General features: G+C 38.4%; 1 protein-coding gene across 1 annotated transcript in view; it reads right to left on the bottom strand.

Moving 5' to 3' along the window:
* The window catches only part of CUNH4orf50 (chromosome unknown C4orf50 homolog), a 109,555-nt gene that overhangs the window by 27,321 nt on the left and 68,045 nt on the right, over nt 1–14,189 (bottom strand). The window contains exons 14-15 of the mRNA XM_027836606.1: nt 11,248–11,466; nt 9,222–9,618 (exon numbers count right to left, since the gene is read on the bottom strand). Coding sequence (XP_027692407.1) covers nt 9,222–9,618; nt 11,248–11,466 — 616 coding nt within the window. The remainder of the gene's footprint in view (nt 1–9,221; nt 9,619–11,247; nt 11,467–14,189) is intronic.

The raw sequence follows: 14,189 nt of genomic DNA, 5'->3' as shown, positions 1-14,189 counted from the left end.
ATAGATAGATAGATAGATAGATAGATAGATAGATAGATAGATAGATATAGATATAGATATAGATATAGATATAGATATAGATATAGATATAGATATAGATATAGATATAGATATAGATATATTTAAAAGCCTTCAATGTGCAATAAACTCTTTTTAGGTACCAGGAGAGATGCAAAGATAAATGAAATCATATATTTGCCCTCAAACAGTTTGTAACTGGGGTTCAGGCAGAGAGGATAAGATATATAGAGATAAATAGAATACAGATTAAAATATAATAAGTGACTAAGAGGGTTACAAGGTACCCTAAGATGGGATGAAGGGGAAATGACTTCTCACTTGGAAGTGATCTTTGCTTCTATGAATTTTCCTAGAGAATTTTGTCCTTTAGCCAATAACCTTTTATCTTCTTCCCCACTTACTGTGGTTGTATACTGTACATGTCTTATCCTCTCTCACTCTAACAGATTGTAAGTTCTTTGAAGACAGGGACTGTGCCATTTTTCATCATTATACCTCCAGTACAATTCCTGATGCATAGTACACATTTTTTAAATTTTTTAAAATTAATTTATTTTGATTTATCAACAATCACTTCCATAAGCTTTTGAGTTTTAAATTTTTCTCCCCTTCCTACCTCACCTCTCTTCCCTAGATGGCACTCAATCTGATATAGGCTATACATGTACATTCCTATTGAATACATTTTCACATTAATGTTGTTGTAAGTAAGAATTAGAACCAATAAGAGGAACCACCAGAAAGAGGGAAAAAAACACAGCAGAAGAAAAAAGTAGCAAATAATATGCTTCAATCTGCATTCAAACTCCACAGTTCTTTCTTCTTTGTAGATAGCATTTTCCATAATGAGGCCTTTGGAGATGTCTTAGATCCTTGGATTGCTGAGAAGGGGTTAAGTCTATCAATATTGGTCATCACACAGCGTGGCTGTTATTGTGTACAACATTCTCCTGGTTCTGCTCACTTCACTCAGTATCAGACCATACAAGTCTTTCCAGGTTTTTCTGAAGTTGGCTTGTTTATCATTTCTTATAGCACAATAGTATTCCATTACATTCACATACCACAACTTGTTCAGCCATTCCCCAATTGATGGGCATCCTCTCAATTTCCAATTCTTTGCCACCACAAAAAGAGCTGCTATAAATATTTTTGTACATGTAGGTCCTTTTCCCATTTGTATGATCTCTCTGGGATATAGCCCTAGGAGTGCTATTGCTGGGTCAAAGAGTATGCACATTTTTATAGCTCTTTGGGCATAGTTCCAAATTGCTCTCCAAAATGGTTAGATCACTTCACAACTCCACTAATGAGGCATTAGTGTTCCAATTTTCCCACATCTTCTCCAACATTGATCATTTTCCTGTTTTGTCATGTTGGCCAATCTTATAGGTGTTATATGGTACCTCGGAGTTGTTTTCATTTGCATTTGTCTACTCAATAGTGATTTAGAGCATTTTTTCATATGACTATAGATGGATTTAATTTCTTCATCTGAGAACTCTCTGTTCATATCTTTTGACCATTTATCAATTGGGGAATGACCTGTATTCTTATAAATTTGACTTAATTCTCCATATATTTTAGAAATTAGGCCCTTATCAGAGACACTGGTTGTAAAAATTCTTTCCCAGTTTTCTACTTTCCTTCTAATCTTGGTTGCATTGGCTTTGTTTGTGCAAAAACTTTTCAATTTAATGTAATCAAAGTTATCCATTTTGCTTTTCATAATGTTCTCTTTCTCCTGTTTGGTCATGAATTCTTCTGTTCTCCATAAATCTTATAGGTAAATTATTCCTTGCTCTCCCAGTTTGTTTACAGTATCAGCCTTTATATCTAAATTATGAACCCATTTTGACTTTATTTTGGTATGCGGTGTGAGATTTTGATCTATGCCTAGTTTCTACCGAACTCTTTTTTCAGTTTTCCCAGTGGTTTTTGTCAAAGAGTGAGTTCTTATCCCAGAAGCTGGGGTCTTTGGGTTTATCAAATAATAGATTACTATAGTCATTGACTACTCTGTCTTGCATATTTAGCCTATTACACTGATCCACCACTCTATTTCTTAGCCAGTACCAAGCAGTTTTGATGATTGTTGCTTTATAATACAATTTAAGATCTGGAATGGCTAGACCACCTTCTCCTCATTTGTTTTCATTAGCCTTTACATTCTGGACTTTTTGTTCTTCCAAGTGAATCTTGTCATTATTTTTTCTAACTCTATAAAATAATTTTTGGTAGTTTGACTGGTATGGCACTGAATAAGTAAATTAGCTTAGGTAGAATGGTCATTTTTATTATATTAGCTCAGCCTACCCATGAGCAACTGATGTTTTTCCAATTATTTAGATCTGACTTTATTTGTGCAAAAAGTGTTTTGTAATTGTGTTCATATGGTTCCTGGGTTTGTTTTGGGAGGTAGACTCCTAAATATTTTATAATGTCTACAGTAACTTTAAATGGAATTTCTCTTTCTATTTCTTGCTGTTGGGCTTCGTTGGTAATACATAGAAATACTGATGATTTATGTGGGTTTATTTTATATCCTGCAACTTTGCTAAAATTGTTTATTATTTCAAGTAGTTTTTTTACTGGATTCTATAAGTATATCATCATATCATCTGCAAAGAGTGATAGCTTTGTTTCTCCTTTGCCTATTTTAATATCTTCAATTTCTTTTTCTTCTCCTATTGCTAAAGCTAACGTTTCCATTATGATATTGAACAACAGTGGTGATAATGAAGTCTTTGTTTCGCCCATGATCTTATTGGAAATGCTTCTAGCTTGTCCTCATTACATATGATGCTTGCTGAAGGTTTTAGGTAGATGTCATAGTAGACATTTAATAAAGGGATGATTGACTGCTTAAGATGCATCATATATTGTTCTAACCTAAGCACTGAGGATTCAAAATACAAACTGCAAAAAAATACAAAAGCGAGATAGTTTCTGCCCTCAAGGAGCTTACATCATGAAAGGAGGAAACTATATTTAGGAGAAAAGTGGCTAAGGAATCATATTTTAATATGGGAAGTTAAAAGGATGTTGAAGAGGACAATTAATTAGCATGCCTCTTTCAGAAGCAATGGCAATGTCTACTTGATCACTGCTCCCAGGGCAAGAGGTGGAAGATGGGGCGGGGAAGGTTGAGCACAGTGACAGGGCTGATGGCAAGAAGATGGCCAGGGCATACAACTGTATGGAACAGGATATGTGCTCTGGCCTTAGGCTGGCTAAATATAGCAGGATATTTAATTTGTAGTTCACTCACCCACCTCCTTATCAGGACAGCTCAGTCCCAGGAAAGAAGTTCCAAAGCTGAATTAATTAACTCCCCCAGGGCATTGGAAGCTCCTAGGCTATATAATGGATAGAGTGACTAGACTTAGAGTGAGAAAGACCTGGGTTCAAATCCAGACTCTGACATTTATTAACATCCCAAATCTAGGCAAGTCACTTTACCTTTCTATGCCTCAGTTTTCTCATCTATAAAATGAGGATTATACCAGAACCCACCTCAGAGGGTTATTATGAGGATCAAATGAGATAACATGTGTAACATGCTTTTCAAACCATAGCATGTTATATAAATGATAGCTATCATTATTTTCATCTTTAGAGGTCATGTAGTCAGGAGCAGGAGATGACAAGAAGAAAATGAGGTCATGGCTGTAGGGGATATGCAGCATGTCCAGGTCTGGAGTGGGCTAGCTAGAGTAGAATGAAATTGAAGGAGTTGCCTGTTACCCTGTGGAGCAAAGCCTAGGGTTTTTCAACTTTACGCATTAGGAGACTTTTAGGATCACAGGCTTGTTAGTTCAAACCAGGCTAGACTAAGTCCTTGCTAAACTCAACATTCTATCTCCTGCCCCTTTACATTTGTATTAGACATCTCCTATTCCTCCATCATCAATTTCACCTCTATAAATCACTGTCCTTCTTCAAAGCTTAATTCTGGTGGATTATGTATTATATTCCTATTCTCCCAATTACTGCTCTCTCTCTCTCTCTCTCTCTCACACGCATCTTACATTTACTTATCTGAGGACATCTTTATTCTCAGTGCCTCAAACTTTCCCCATAATGCATAGTTTGTTGAATTGAATTACATAGCTATTTAAAAGAAACTACTTTCTCTTCTTTTTTTTTAACTCCCCCCACCCCAAGCAGCCATATTTAGAGAGTTGGTTTTGGTTCATTCCCAGAAGAAAAGCAAGAAAAATTTAAGAAGGTAGAGTGGGAAGAAAATAGCACAGCTGAAAAGAAGGGAAAATTAACAGATCTCTTTGTAGGTCACTTAACATACTTTATGCTGTTCTATTTCTAAACCCAGCAGCTGTTTGTACTATCAATGCCCTTCATGCCAACTTTAGAGAAATGGTTTACTATTCAGTACATTGTTCTTGTTTGTAAGTATTCCATGCTAACAAAAACCCTATTCTTCCAGAAATAGGTAGGGGGTGGGATTCGTTAGCCTGTGAGAGTAGTATGCATCTGCCATGTAAAATCCAAGACATTTTAAAAAGGAGAGAAAGATTCTCTCATTCATTTGATTGTAAATTACATGCCCCAAATAACCAAGCTAGAGCTGTGTGGAGCTGGGACTCCAAGCTAAGATCTGGCTTCTGCCTCATACTTTTCCCATGCAAAAATCTGACTTCTTGAGGGTAAAGTTGAGAGATGCAGTTGTAATCTCGAACCTTAGAATCTCAAGAGTTAGGAGTCTTCAGAGTCCAGTCCCTCTTGTACCATGCCACACAGGTCAATCTTCCAGTGGAAAGCCTCCAGGGATGAAATCCTTACTCACTGTCTTCCAAAGCACCCCATTCCACTCTCCATCAACTTCTTCTTCTGCATCTGATTCTTTGAACCCAGATGTAGGAATCAAATGGATTTGTTGTGAGTGGGTGTGTATATACACAGTATGCTCATGGATACACATCATAATCATCATAGTAGTGATCACAATAATAGCTAGCATTTATATAGCATTTTTAAAGTTGGCAAAGCACCTTACAAATATTATGTCATTTTGCCCTCACAACTACTTTGAAAGGTAGCTACTACTATTATTCCATTTTTATAGATGAGGAAACTGAGGCTGCAAGAGGTTAAATGACTTTCCCAGGGTCACATAGTAAGTGTTTGAGACAGGATTTTAACTCTGATTTACCTGACTCCTGGTCTAGTGTCCTATCCAATGAGCCATCTCTCTGCCTTTATGCAGGTATATAAATTCAAACCATAAAGCACTACATAAATATCAACTGCTATTGTTATCATCATGTCATCATCATCACTATTACCTCATAAATTACCTCTCAATGCTCTCTCAACATAATTGTCTTCTATATAATACAAGTGGTTCATCCCAGTTTATTTTTCCATCTTAGTTCCCTTTATTGCCATTTCTAATTCCTCTATAAACACCTTAGGGTCTATGATGTAAGGTTTCAAGTGTGGTGGCTCCACTATTCTTGATGAAGAAAAATGTTTGTTGTAATACTCTTTGCAAATACTGCCATTTTTCTTCTGTTTGTAATTCTTATTTTTCAGACCTATGATTTCTTAAGTATCTTAAGAAGAATTTCAGAAAGTATGCACACACGCAATACAATAGGCTGTCAGATGTTAAGGAGAGACTTGGCCCTTTGCCTGAGAAAACAACAAATACTCAGCCCTTCCTAATCACTGAATTCCCAGGTAACCATTGCTGGCATACCTGTGTTCTCGACTGAGACCCAAAAAAGACCATAGCTTAAAAAGGCCCCCTGCATCCAGGGCCATCTCTACTCATCCTGACCTATATCTTGCCACTGAACCCAGATGGCTACAGAAGAGAAAGTGAAGCTGAACCATCTACTCCAATCCCTTAAATATTTCAAATGAGGAAACTGAGGCCCATGAAGTTTTGATGACTTGCCCATAATCAGACAAGTAGTATCAATTCTTCTAACTCCAGCATCAATGCTCTGGAGCATCACTGGCCAGTCTGCTTGTGAGAAGCCACCATGAACATAGTCAAGGCAGTTATTTGGGTAACAGATATATAAGCAGTCACCAGGCTCATGGTCAAAGCATTTCCAAGTGGGTAACACATCTCAGAGCTAATACTCTGCAGGTCTAGCCTTTGAAAACCTAAGGTCTTCTCCACATAATGATGAGCCCCTAGAGGAGGACATCAGAAGAGGTACATTTGTCTGACATTTTTAAATTTTCAGAGATCTTTTACATATATCAAATTCTTTCACCTTCTTTGGACCTTATGATTTTGGGACTGTAAAATGAATGAGTTGGACAAGATTTACTCTTACCTTCATCCAACATTTATTAATAAAATACTGTATGACCATCGCCCCCAGGTTCTCTTTATCTTCAGGGCTTCTTAAACAATACCCATTGCAAACTCACATAATCCATCTATCATTCCACTACCTATAGAGTTTAATAAATCCCTTTTCAACTCTATATCCTAGCATATCAGCTATTTCATTTTCTGCTCACCACCTGTGAGGTTAGTAGAAACTCTATTTTATGGATGAAGAAAGTAAAATACAAAGTGACTTGTCACACCATTCAGTTAGTAACTGTAGTGAACTGGAATGCAGGCCTTTAAGTTCCTTTAGATTCAATGCTCTAGAGTCCCTGTTCTCACTATAAATTTTTGTGATAAAACACGGCTCCACCAAATATATGGCAGTCTCAGTGATTTCTTCCTGGGCAGTGACAGGTAGAATGGGGGCATATGTAATGATGACTGTCTTTCCTTAAGTGTTTACTTTGGCTTGGGCACATGGCATGAACACTGAGGGGTCCATGGCATAAATCAGCTGAGGCAGTAGAGCACAGCATAATACTAGCAGGCACTAATGAGCAAGTTTGTGTGTATGTGTGTGTGTGCGTGTGTGTGTGTGTGTGTGATGTGGTAAAGACAGAATCAATCAGAAGACAGAATCCCTGTGCCTTAGGAAAAGTTGCTTTGACTATCTTGGCCTCAGTTTCCTCTTCTATTTAATAAAGGTATAGGACAAGATCATCTCAAGGGCACTTTGCTACTCTCACATTCTCAATTCTTGTTTCATAGATGAGGAAACTGACGTAGATATAAGTTAGGTGGCTTACCCAAAATCACATACATAGTAAGTATCTGAGGCCAGACTTGAACTCAGGTCTTCTTGACTCTAGGTTCAGTACATTATCTGCTCCACCACTTGGCTGTCTATTTTATAGATGAGAAATGGCTTGCCCAAGCAGATACAGCTAGTAAGTTCCAATAAGGCTGGAACTTAGGCCTTCCAACTCCACATTTTGCATGGTAGAGAAGAAAGAGGTTTAGGCTTGTTGTACAGGGACAGTGAGTTCAAATTCTGGAGCTGATATTGACTCTATGGGCAAGTAATTCTTTGATTTGTAAAATGCAAAAAAATAAAAACCGAAACCCTCATCTGTAAAATGGATAATGTGACCTGCAGCACCTTCCTGAAAAGGTTGTTACAGGGAAGATCCTTTGTAAACTTTAAAGGCCAGAGGAATGTAAGTTATTAAATCCAGTAGAATATAAGCTTCTTGAAGGTGGAGACTTCTTATTTCATTTTTACCTTGGTTTTCCAGCATCTAACACAGTGCCTTATACATAATGGAAGCTTAATGTTAATCAAATCAAATTATTATTGCCATGGAACAGCTGCCTCTGAAAGTAGGTGACAGTGACCTTTTCTACCCCCAACCCCCAAGAGACATGTTCCATCTCTGACATGCTTTATGGGCTACTAAATGCTTGTCATTTCCAAATCAGAGGGTTTGGTGTTTTCTTCCCATCATTAATATGCTGGTTTCCAATAGTTGGCTAAGGAACAGGAGGGTATACAGACTTCCACCCCCTCCCCCAAAGGGGCACTTTATACAGCAGCAGCTGTGGAGAGATCTCATAGACATGTTACCAGGGGGATGCTGCCCAACATCATATTGGGAGGCAAGGCAGCTTTTGAAGGATTGACTTCTACATGTCAATTAGAGGAAAAGCATTTGCTTTGTGAGAATCAAACCTATGTAGATTTATCAAGCAAATAAGGGCATTTATCACACATCTATGGATCCTATCCCTAGTCAGTCACATCCTATCCCGGAGTCAGTCAGCCCTCTAAACAACTTTGAAAGAAATACCTTTTCAAAGAGGTGCTTTTACAAAGCTTTCAATATCTTAGTTAGATTCTTGTCCTGACATGCTATAAGTCATGGGGGATGAAAAAATTTCAAAAGGTTACAAAACTCCCTTGACAACACACTGAATTGCTAGTTGTGAGGATTATGAGCATCATGACCACATTCTGGCTTCAGCTTTTTTTAGCAGAAATATTGATGGAGAATATTGAAGTGTCTTGAATAAAAAGAGTAAGTTCAAATCCTGATTGAGATCCTAGTCAATCACTGAGTTACTCTGGATTATGGCATATAGACATAAATGCCAATATGTTTGAAATAAGACAGAATATTCCAAGAACAAAGGAGAGCTGGACAATAATAAAAAGAAAGAAAGAAAGATGAGAAATCTGGGAAGTGGTAGATCCTTTATATTAAGTGTGCATCTGTTGGGAGAGGGGAGTTTTAATGGTGGAGGAAGCCCTCAGTAGATGTTAGATGAAAGAACAAATGAATAGTGAAGATGTAGTATAGTGGAAAGAATTCTGGTTTGCAGTCTGAGGCTCCATAGTGTAGTAGGGGGAAAGGATCACAGGATTTGGAATGAGAGGATGTGAATTTTAATCATGGCTTCACTAACAGTCACACTACTAATGTGACTTTCTTTTCTCAGGCAAGACCTTCGGACTAGACAATTACAAAGATCTCTTTTGGCTTTAAATGCTATGACTTTGTGACTAATCCCAACTCTGCTACTAGTGTATGGCCTTAGGCAAGTCAGTCCATCTCTCTGAGCCTCAGTTTCCTTATGTATAGAGTGGTGATCATAATCCCTACCCTTTCTTCTTCACAGGGATATAGTAGGGAAAATGTTTTGTGAATCACAAAGGACAATAGATTTCTCCTGACAAGTTTCACTATTATCCTCACAAAGAAATTTACAGTAGCCAACATCCACCATTCTACCTATGCTGGATACTTCAGTGTGTTGTGACTCAGAGAAAACCAAAGATCTTTCTTTCCTTCAGCAAATCATCAATGAAATCAGGAAAGCACGTTACCTCGCTTTATAGCCAGGGATCTCACTCTCCGCAGCATGTCTGAGTCTTCCCCCAAAGGACTTAGACCTTTATTACTTGCTGACAACCCATTTGACAAATGGCTTTCTGCTATAGTTGTGGAGGTTGAGCCATCTGGCTGGTCTCCAGAGGTCCATGTGTTATTTATAATGGTATTTCTGGGACTGCTGCCCCAGTGCTCAGTTTCTGAATGCTGATTTTCTGTCTGACTACATGATGGGTCACTCCATTTGCATCCTTGCTCTTGCTGTTGGTGTTCCTCGAAAGAGCTATCAGCGGAAGACTCTGGGAAACAGGGCCCTGTAGGCTGGCATGGCTCTACCAGACAGGGCTGTGTGCTGGAACCACTGAGGGCTGACTCAGAAGGGGCAGCCAGAGTCTAAAGGAGAAAGAGGATAAAGGAATGGTGTTATCATCCAGAAACAACTATGATGAAATCATAACCAAGAACAATTTTATGGTCTTTATACTACAATCCAGACTGTTATTACCAATCTAGACAACACTATTCACCAAGTCCAATACTCTTTGGATATCTGATCTTCTAATATGTGATTTATTGCTATTGTCAGATCAATTCATTGATCTGTTGAAAGAGCTATGGTTTTATTTTAAATATATTCTCAGGGTAGCTCCTTTACCACCCGGACAGAATGCTTGTAAAGCTAAGTATTGAGTGTGAAAATTAAAAGCACTCATGAGATTGGAAATGTGTGAGTGCTCCTTGAAAATGCTCTCTATGGAGATTAAAAAAATCCTTTCAATGGACTTTGCTGGCTCAGCAGTTTGTTCCTGAGCTATCACCAAGTGTCTTAGACATATCTCGGAAGCCTATTTAGAGACTAGGTTACCCAGATCGCCATTTCAGCTTATATTGCCTCCTTTCTTTGTAAGATAAAAAGTTAAGAATGAGTCCTAGGTATGCCACTAACTTGTGTCCTTAGATAATAATGATGATGATGATTCTATTCAATTAAATTCAGTAAACATTTATTAAGTACTTGCCAGGCACTGTGATGGGGATGCAGGGGGCAGCAAAACAAAGACAAAAGATCCTGTTCTCAAGAAGCTTACATTTTACTGATAATAATAAATATTACTATTAATAATATTAAATTATAATTTCATAATAATTTATAATAAATAAATAATTAAATGAAATATAAAACAAGTTATTATTCATTATAACATTAACAATTGCTTGCACTCATGTAACTGCAGCTTTATTTTCACTGAGAACCTTCAACTGGTACCTCAGTTAATTCAACAACCCCATGAGGTAGGCCTACCTACCAGTATCAACTGTACTTTACAAATGAGGAAACTGAGGTTGAGAGAAGGGATTTGCTTGAAGTTATACAGTTTACAAGTGGCTAATGCAGAGCTGAAAACCAGGCTTTCTGCCTCTAAGTCCAATGATCTTTCCACTATACTGACCTCTGCAGACTTTAATTTCCTTCCTTGTAAAATAGCAAGGCATGTAAATGCTGAACTAAATGCTCTCCAAGGTCCTTGCCAGCACTAACATTTTATGTATGATTCTTTGAGCTTTAGAAGGCAATGGCTAAGTATTGCAGCAGGGAAGTCGTAGGCATAGCTGCTTGCTATTGATTGGTTCTGCCTTCCATAGCATTCCAAATACTAGGAAATTAACAATGAATGCCTTTGAGAGTAGAATTAGTCAGAATACTTATAAGGCAAAGAAGAGTAGGCCAAAAGTTATACCTTTAGCAGGTTTTGTTCAATTAAATATTACTGTAGGTGCCTGAAAATTTCCCAAAGCCCAGTTTCCTGGGAGGATGGGGCAAGGTTGAAACAATCCCCAGCCTTCTCTAATTGCCACTGTTAAAACCAAAGATAAAACACTTGTCATCAAATATGATCTTTAATCATTTTTCATTTTTCTAATGTATTATCTATAAAGGTTCTAAGAACTGTGTTTCAAGTATTTATGTAAGCTAGAAGAATGATTCCATTAAATTCTTAACACCAAAGGTGATTTATTGACCTGATGATTATTGCAGCGGCTGTGGCTTAGCTCCCAATGCAAGGCTAGGATCCTCTCTGGGCTCATTACTTTCGAAGGCAGAGGGAGGTCATTGGTTGGAGGGGTGGAGAGGCTGCACATCTCAAATGTTTCCTGCTGAATGCTTTCAGAAATCAGCCCCGCACCCACATCCACTCCAATCTGCCAGGTTCTGGGATTATTCATCACTCCAGAAGGCAACTGTGAACAAAAGCATGAATGGTGGGGATGAAATTCTCTGACCATTTTGCTAAATCAGTAAAAGCCATTTAAACCAGCAAACCTTGGTGAAGAAGTCTTGAAGAAGAAGCATGGCTTGGTAGAAAGCGTGTTGGACTTGGAATCAGGAGACGTGATGTAGAATTTGGGAATTCTGGTGGGGGGAGACTAGCAGAAGTACATGGAAGATAGAGCTTTTGTACAACTGATCAAACCTATTAGTTTCCCCCCTGCCAACCCCTTCAGAACATCAGTAGGTTCATTTGATGCTAGTGATCTAACATAGTGGGGACCTTGGGTGTGCTTGTGTTAGACCAGGGCCACGGGGGCCAAACTCTGTAGAGAAGATGAGACCCCAGAGTTTGGCAGCAGGGAAAGCTATCAGTTTGAGTTGGCTGGAGGTCTTAGGTAGAGTGCAGTATGCCCTTATCAGTCCAGCTTGGAGAAATATCTTCAGTCAGAGAAATATTCAAGGAACTTAGTTTGTGGGTGCTGGCAGGACTGCTCCAATCCTGATCTGGGATTTGGGTAAGGTGTTTTCCTCAGACCAGTTTCAGAAAGGTAAGGCCAAAATGTCCTTCCTAATTCCTTAACACCAAGGGCCCAAATTCAAGATGATAAGATGATTGCTAGAATCCATAGTAAAGCTGAGGATTGGTGAGTGGTATTGCAAAGTAGTTCAACACCCTGGGGCTCCAAGAGGTGGAACATCAGGAAGTGACCTGAGCATATCAGTGCAGAGGAGCTGAGCAAAGTAGCAAGGGAAGAGGCCTGTTTTTTTTTTTTTAAGCAGCCTTCAGCAATCATGTGATAAACAGACTTCTAAGGACAAAAAAATCAAGAGAAGGAACAAATAACAGAGCAGATTATGGAGAAAGAAAGAGGGTTTTCAGGGCTGGGGAAGCCTCATACTGAGAAGGGGAGGAACCATAACATCTGACAAGGAAAAAAGCCACAGCCCACAGAATACTGGAGTCTCAGTGCCTATAAAGCAGGATGAGAATAAGGGGGTTCAAATAGAGAGCAAAAGGAAAAATCAAGGTAAGGAGCAACAGAAGGGAAAAGGCTGTGAAGGCAGGCATGTGAGGTCATGAAATAGAAGCCCAACTGATGCACCGAATGGGGGGCACTAGCATCAAGAATAAGTGTTTAGACATTGAGATGCATTGTAGATGGACAAGGCACCAGTTTTCTCTCCAGTACCCTACTGGGCAAGCTCCCTCACATCCTTTTCCTGGGAAAACAAGTGCAAAAGAAGCAAAGGTTGAGAATCCCAGGGAAAGGTAGACAGTGGCCTGTGGCAGTTGTAGCATTTACACAGCTGTCTGCAATCAATAATTATTCCCTTGGACTACAGAGCTTCAATCAATTCCTTCGAAGCTGGTAGATCTAGCCACTGGGTGTGTTTGTGCCAGAGTGGGAATGAAGGAGCGTCTCATAATAAGAGGGAATAAAATATGGTGAAGTGGAAAATACTGAGGAGGGAATGAGAGGGAGAGAGAAAAGGAGGAAGAACATCAGCCCCTGCAGACTTTCCGAGTTAATTCCAAATGAGGTGGGGGGGTGGGGAAGGGAGGCAGGGAAAGGGTTCATTTTAGGTCCAGACAAATGCAAGTGACCCCTACTTAAATATGTAACCAGCTGGAGAGGTTTTGGACCCGAGTTCCTGTGTTTGTCCCCACAGAGCATTGCAGGTATTTTAGAGACTGTCATGGCAAAACCCTGGCAGCAAAGACTTGAGTTGGAACCGTGTAAATATTTGGTTGGCATAGTTCTGACTTTGCCAGTCATTTCTGAACTAGAAAGAAATAACTGGGGGGTGACAGAAGGCAAAAAGCATACTCAGAACTTTGAAAATAATTAAGTTAAAGATCAAATGGAGTCTCTCTGTCCTTTACAGAGGTTTGTGTGTGTGGGTGTCCAATTGTATGGAATAGTGCACATAATATATATTTTTTCAGTATATTGATTATTTTTTGCTGATCTTTTCCCACTACTGCTTTTTCTTTACTTTAAAAAAATGTTATGAAATGTATTGGAAGGGGGAGGCATACAGAGAGAAATCTAGGTCAGTGGTGTCAAATCCAAATAGAAATGGGGGCCACTAAAGCATAAATGAGGAATCCTGCAGATTCCATATTGATTTGTATTTTTAAATGTAATGTTATCTACATTTTATTGCACTTCATCCATTTGTTTATTTTCCAATTACGTCTTAATTTAAATGTTTAATTTTAATTTTAATTAAATAAATTAAATTAATTTATTTGACATGTCTGATCTAGGTAATGTAAAAACGAAACATATCAATAAAACTTCATTGTTCAAAAGAAGATGGTCTCTGTCACGTGAATTCAAAATTTTAATTCTGATTCTTACTTGCTGTATGACCTTGTGAAAGTCAAAGAGACCCAACTTTGGGCCTCAACTTTCTCATCTATAAGACAAACAGACTAGTACTTAACCTGTCTGTCTCATAAGGTTGCTGTTGAGAAATTGTTTTGTATACCCTAAAGCACCATAGAAATGTTAGTTATTTTTATAAACAAATATATCATGTCTTCAACTAGAGCAATGATTCTTTACTTTCTTCATATTATAGGCCTCTTCAACAGCATGCTAAAGCCTTCAGATGCCTTCTTAAGCATATTTTCACATGCATAAAATATAAAGGAAGCTAACTATATTGAAATACTGTTACCAAA

This window comes from Vombatus ursinus, unplaced genomic scaffold (assembly GCF_900497805.2).
Source record: "Vombatus ursinus unplaced genomic scaffold, bare-nosed wombat genome assembly UNPS02014818.1, whole genome shotgun sequence".
Lineage (NCBI taxonomy): Eukaryota > Metazoa > Chordata > Mammalia > Diprotodontia > Vombatidae > Vombatus > Vombatus ursinus.
The sequence above is the reverse complement of the archived record's forward strand: the minus strand, read 5'-3'. Positions and strand labels throughout refer to the sequence as shown.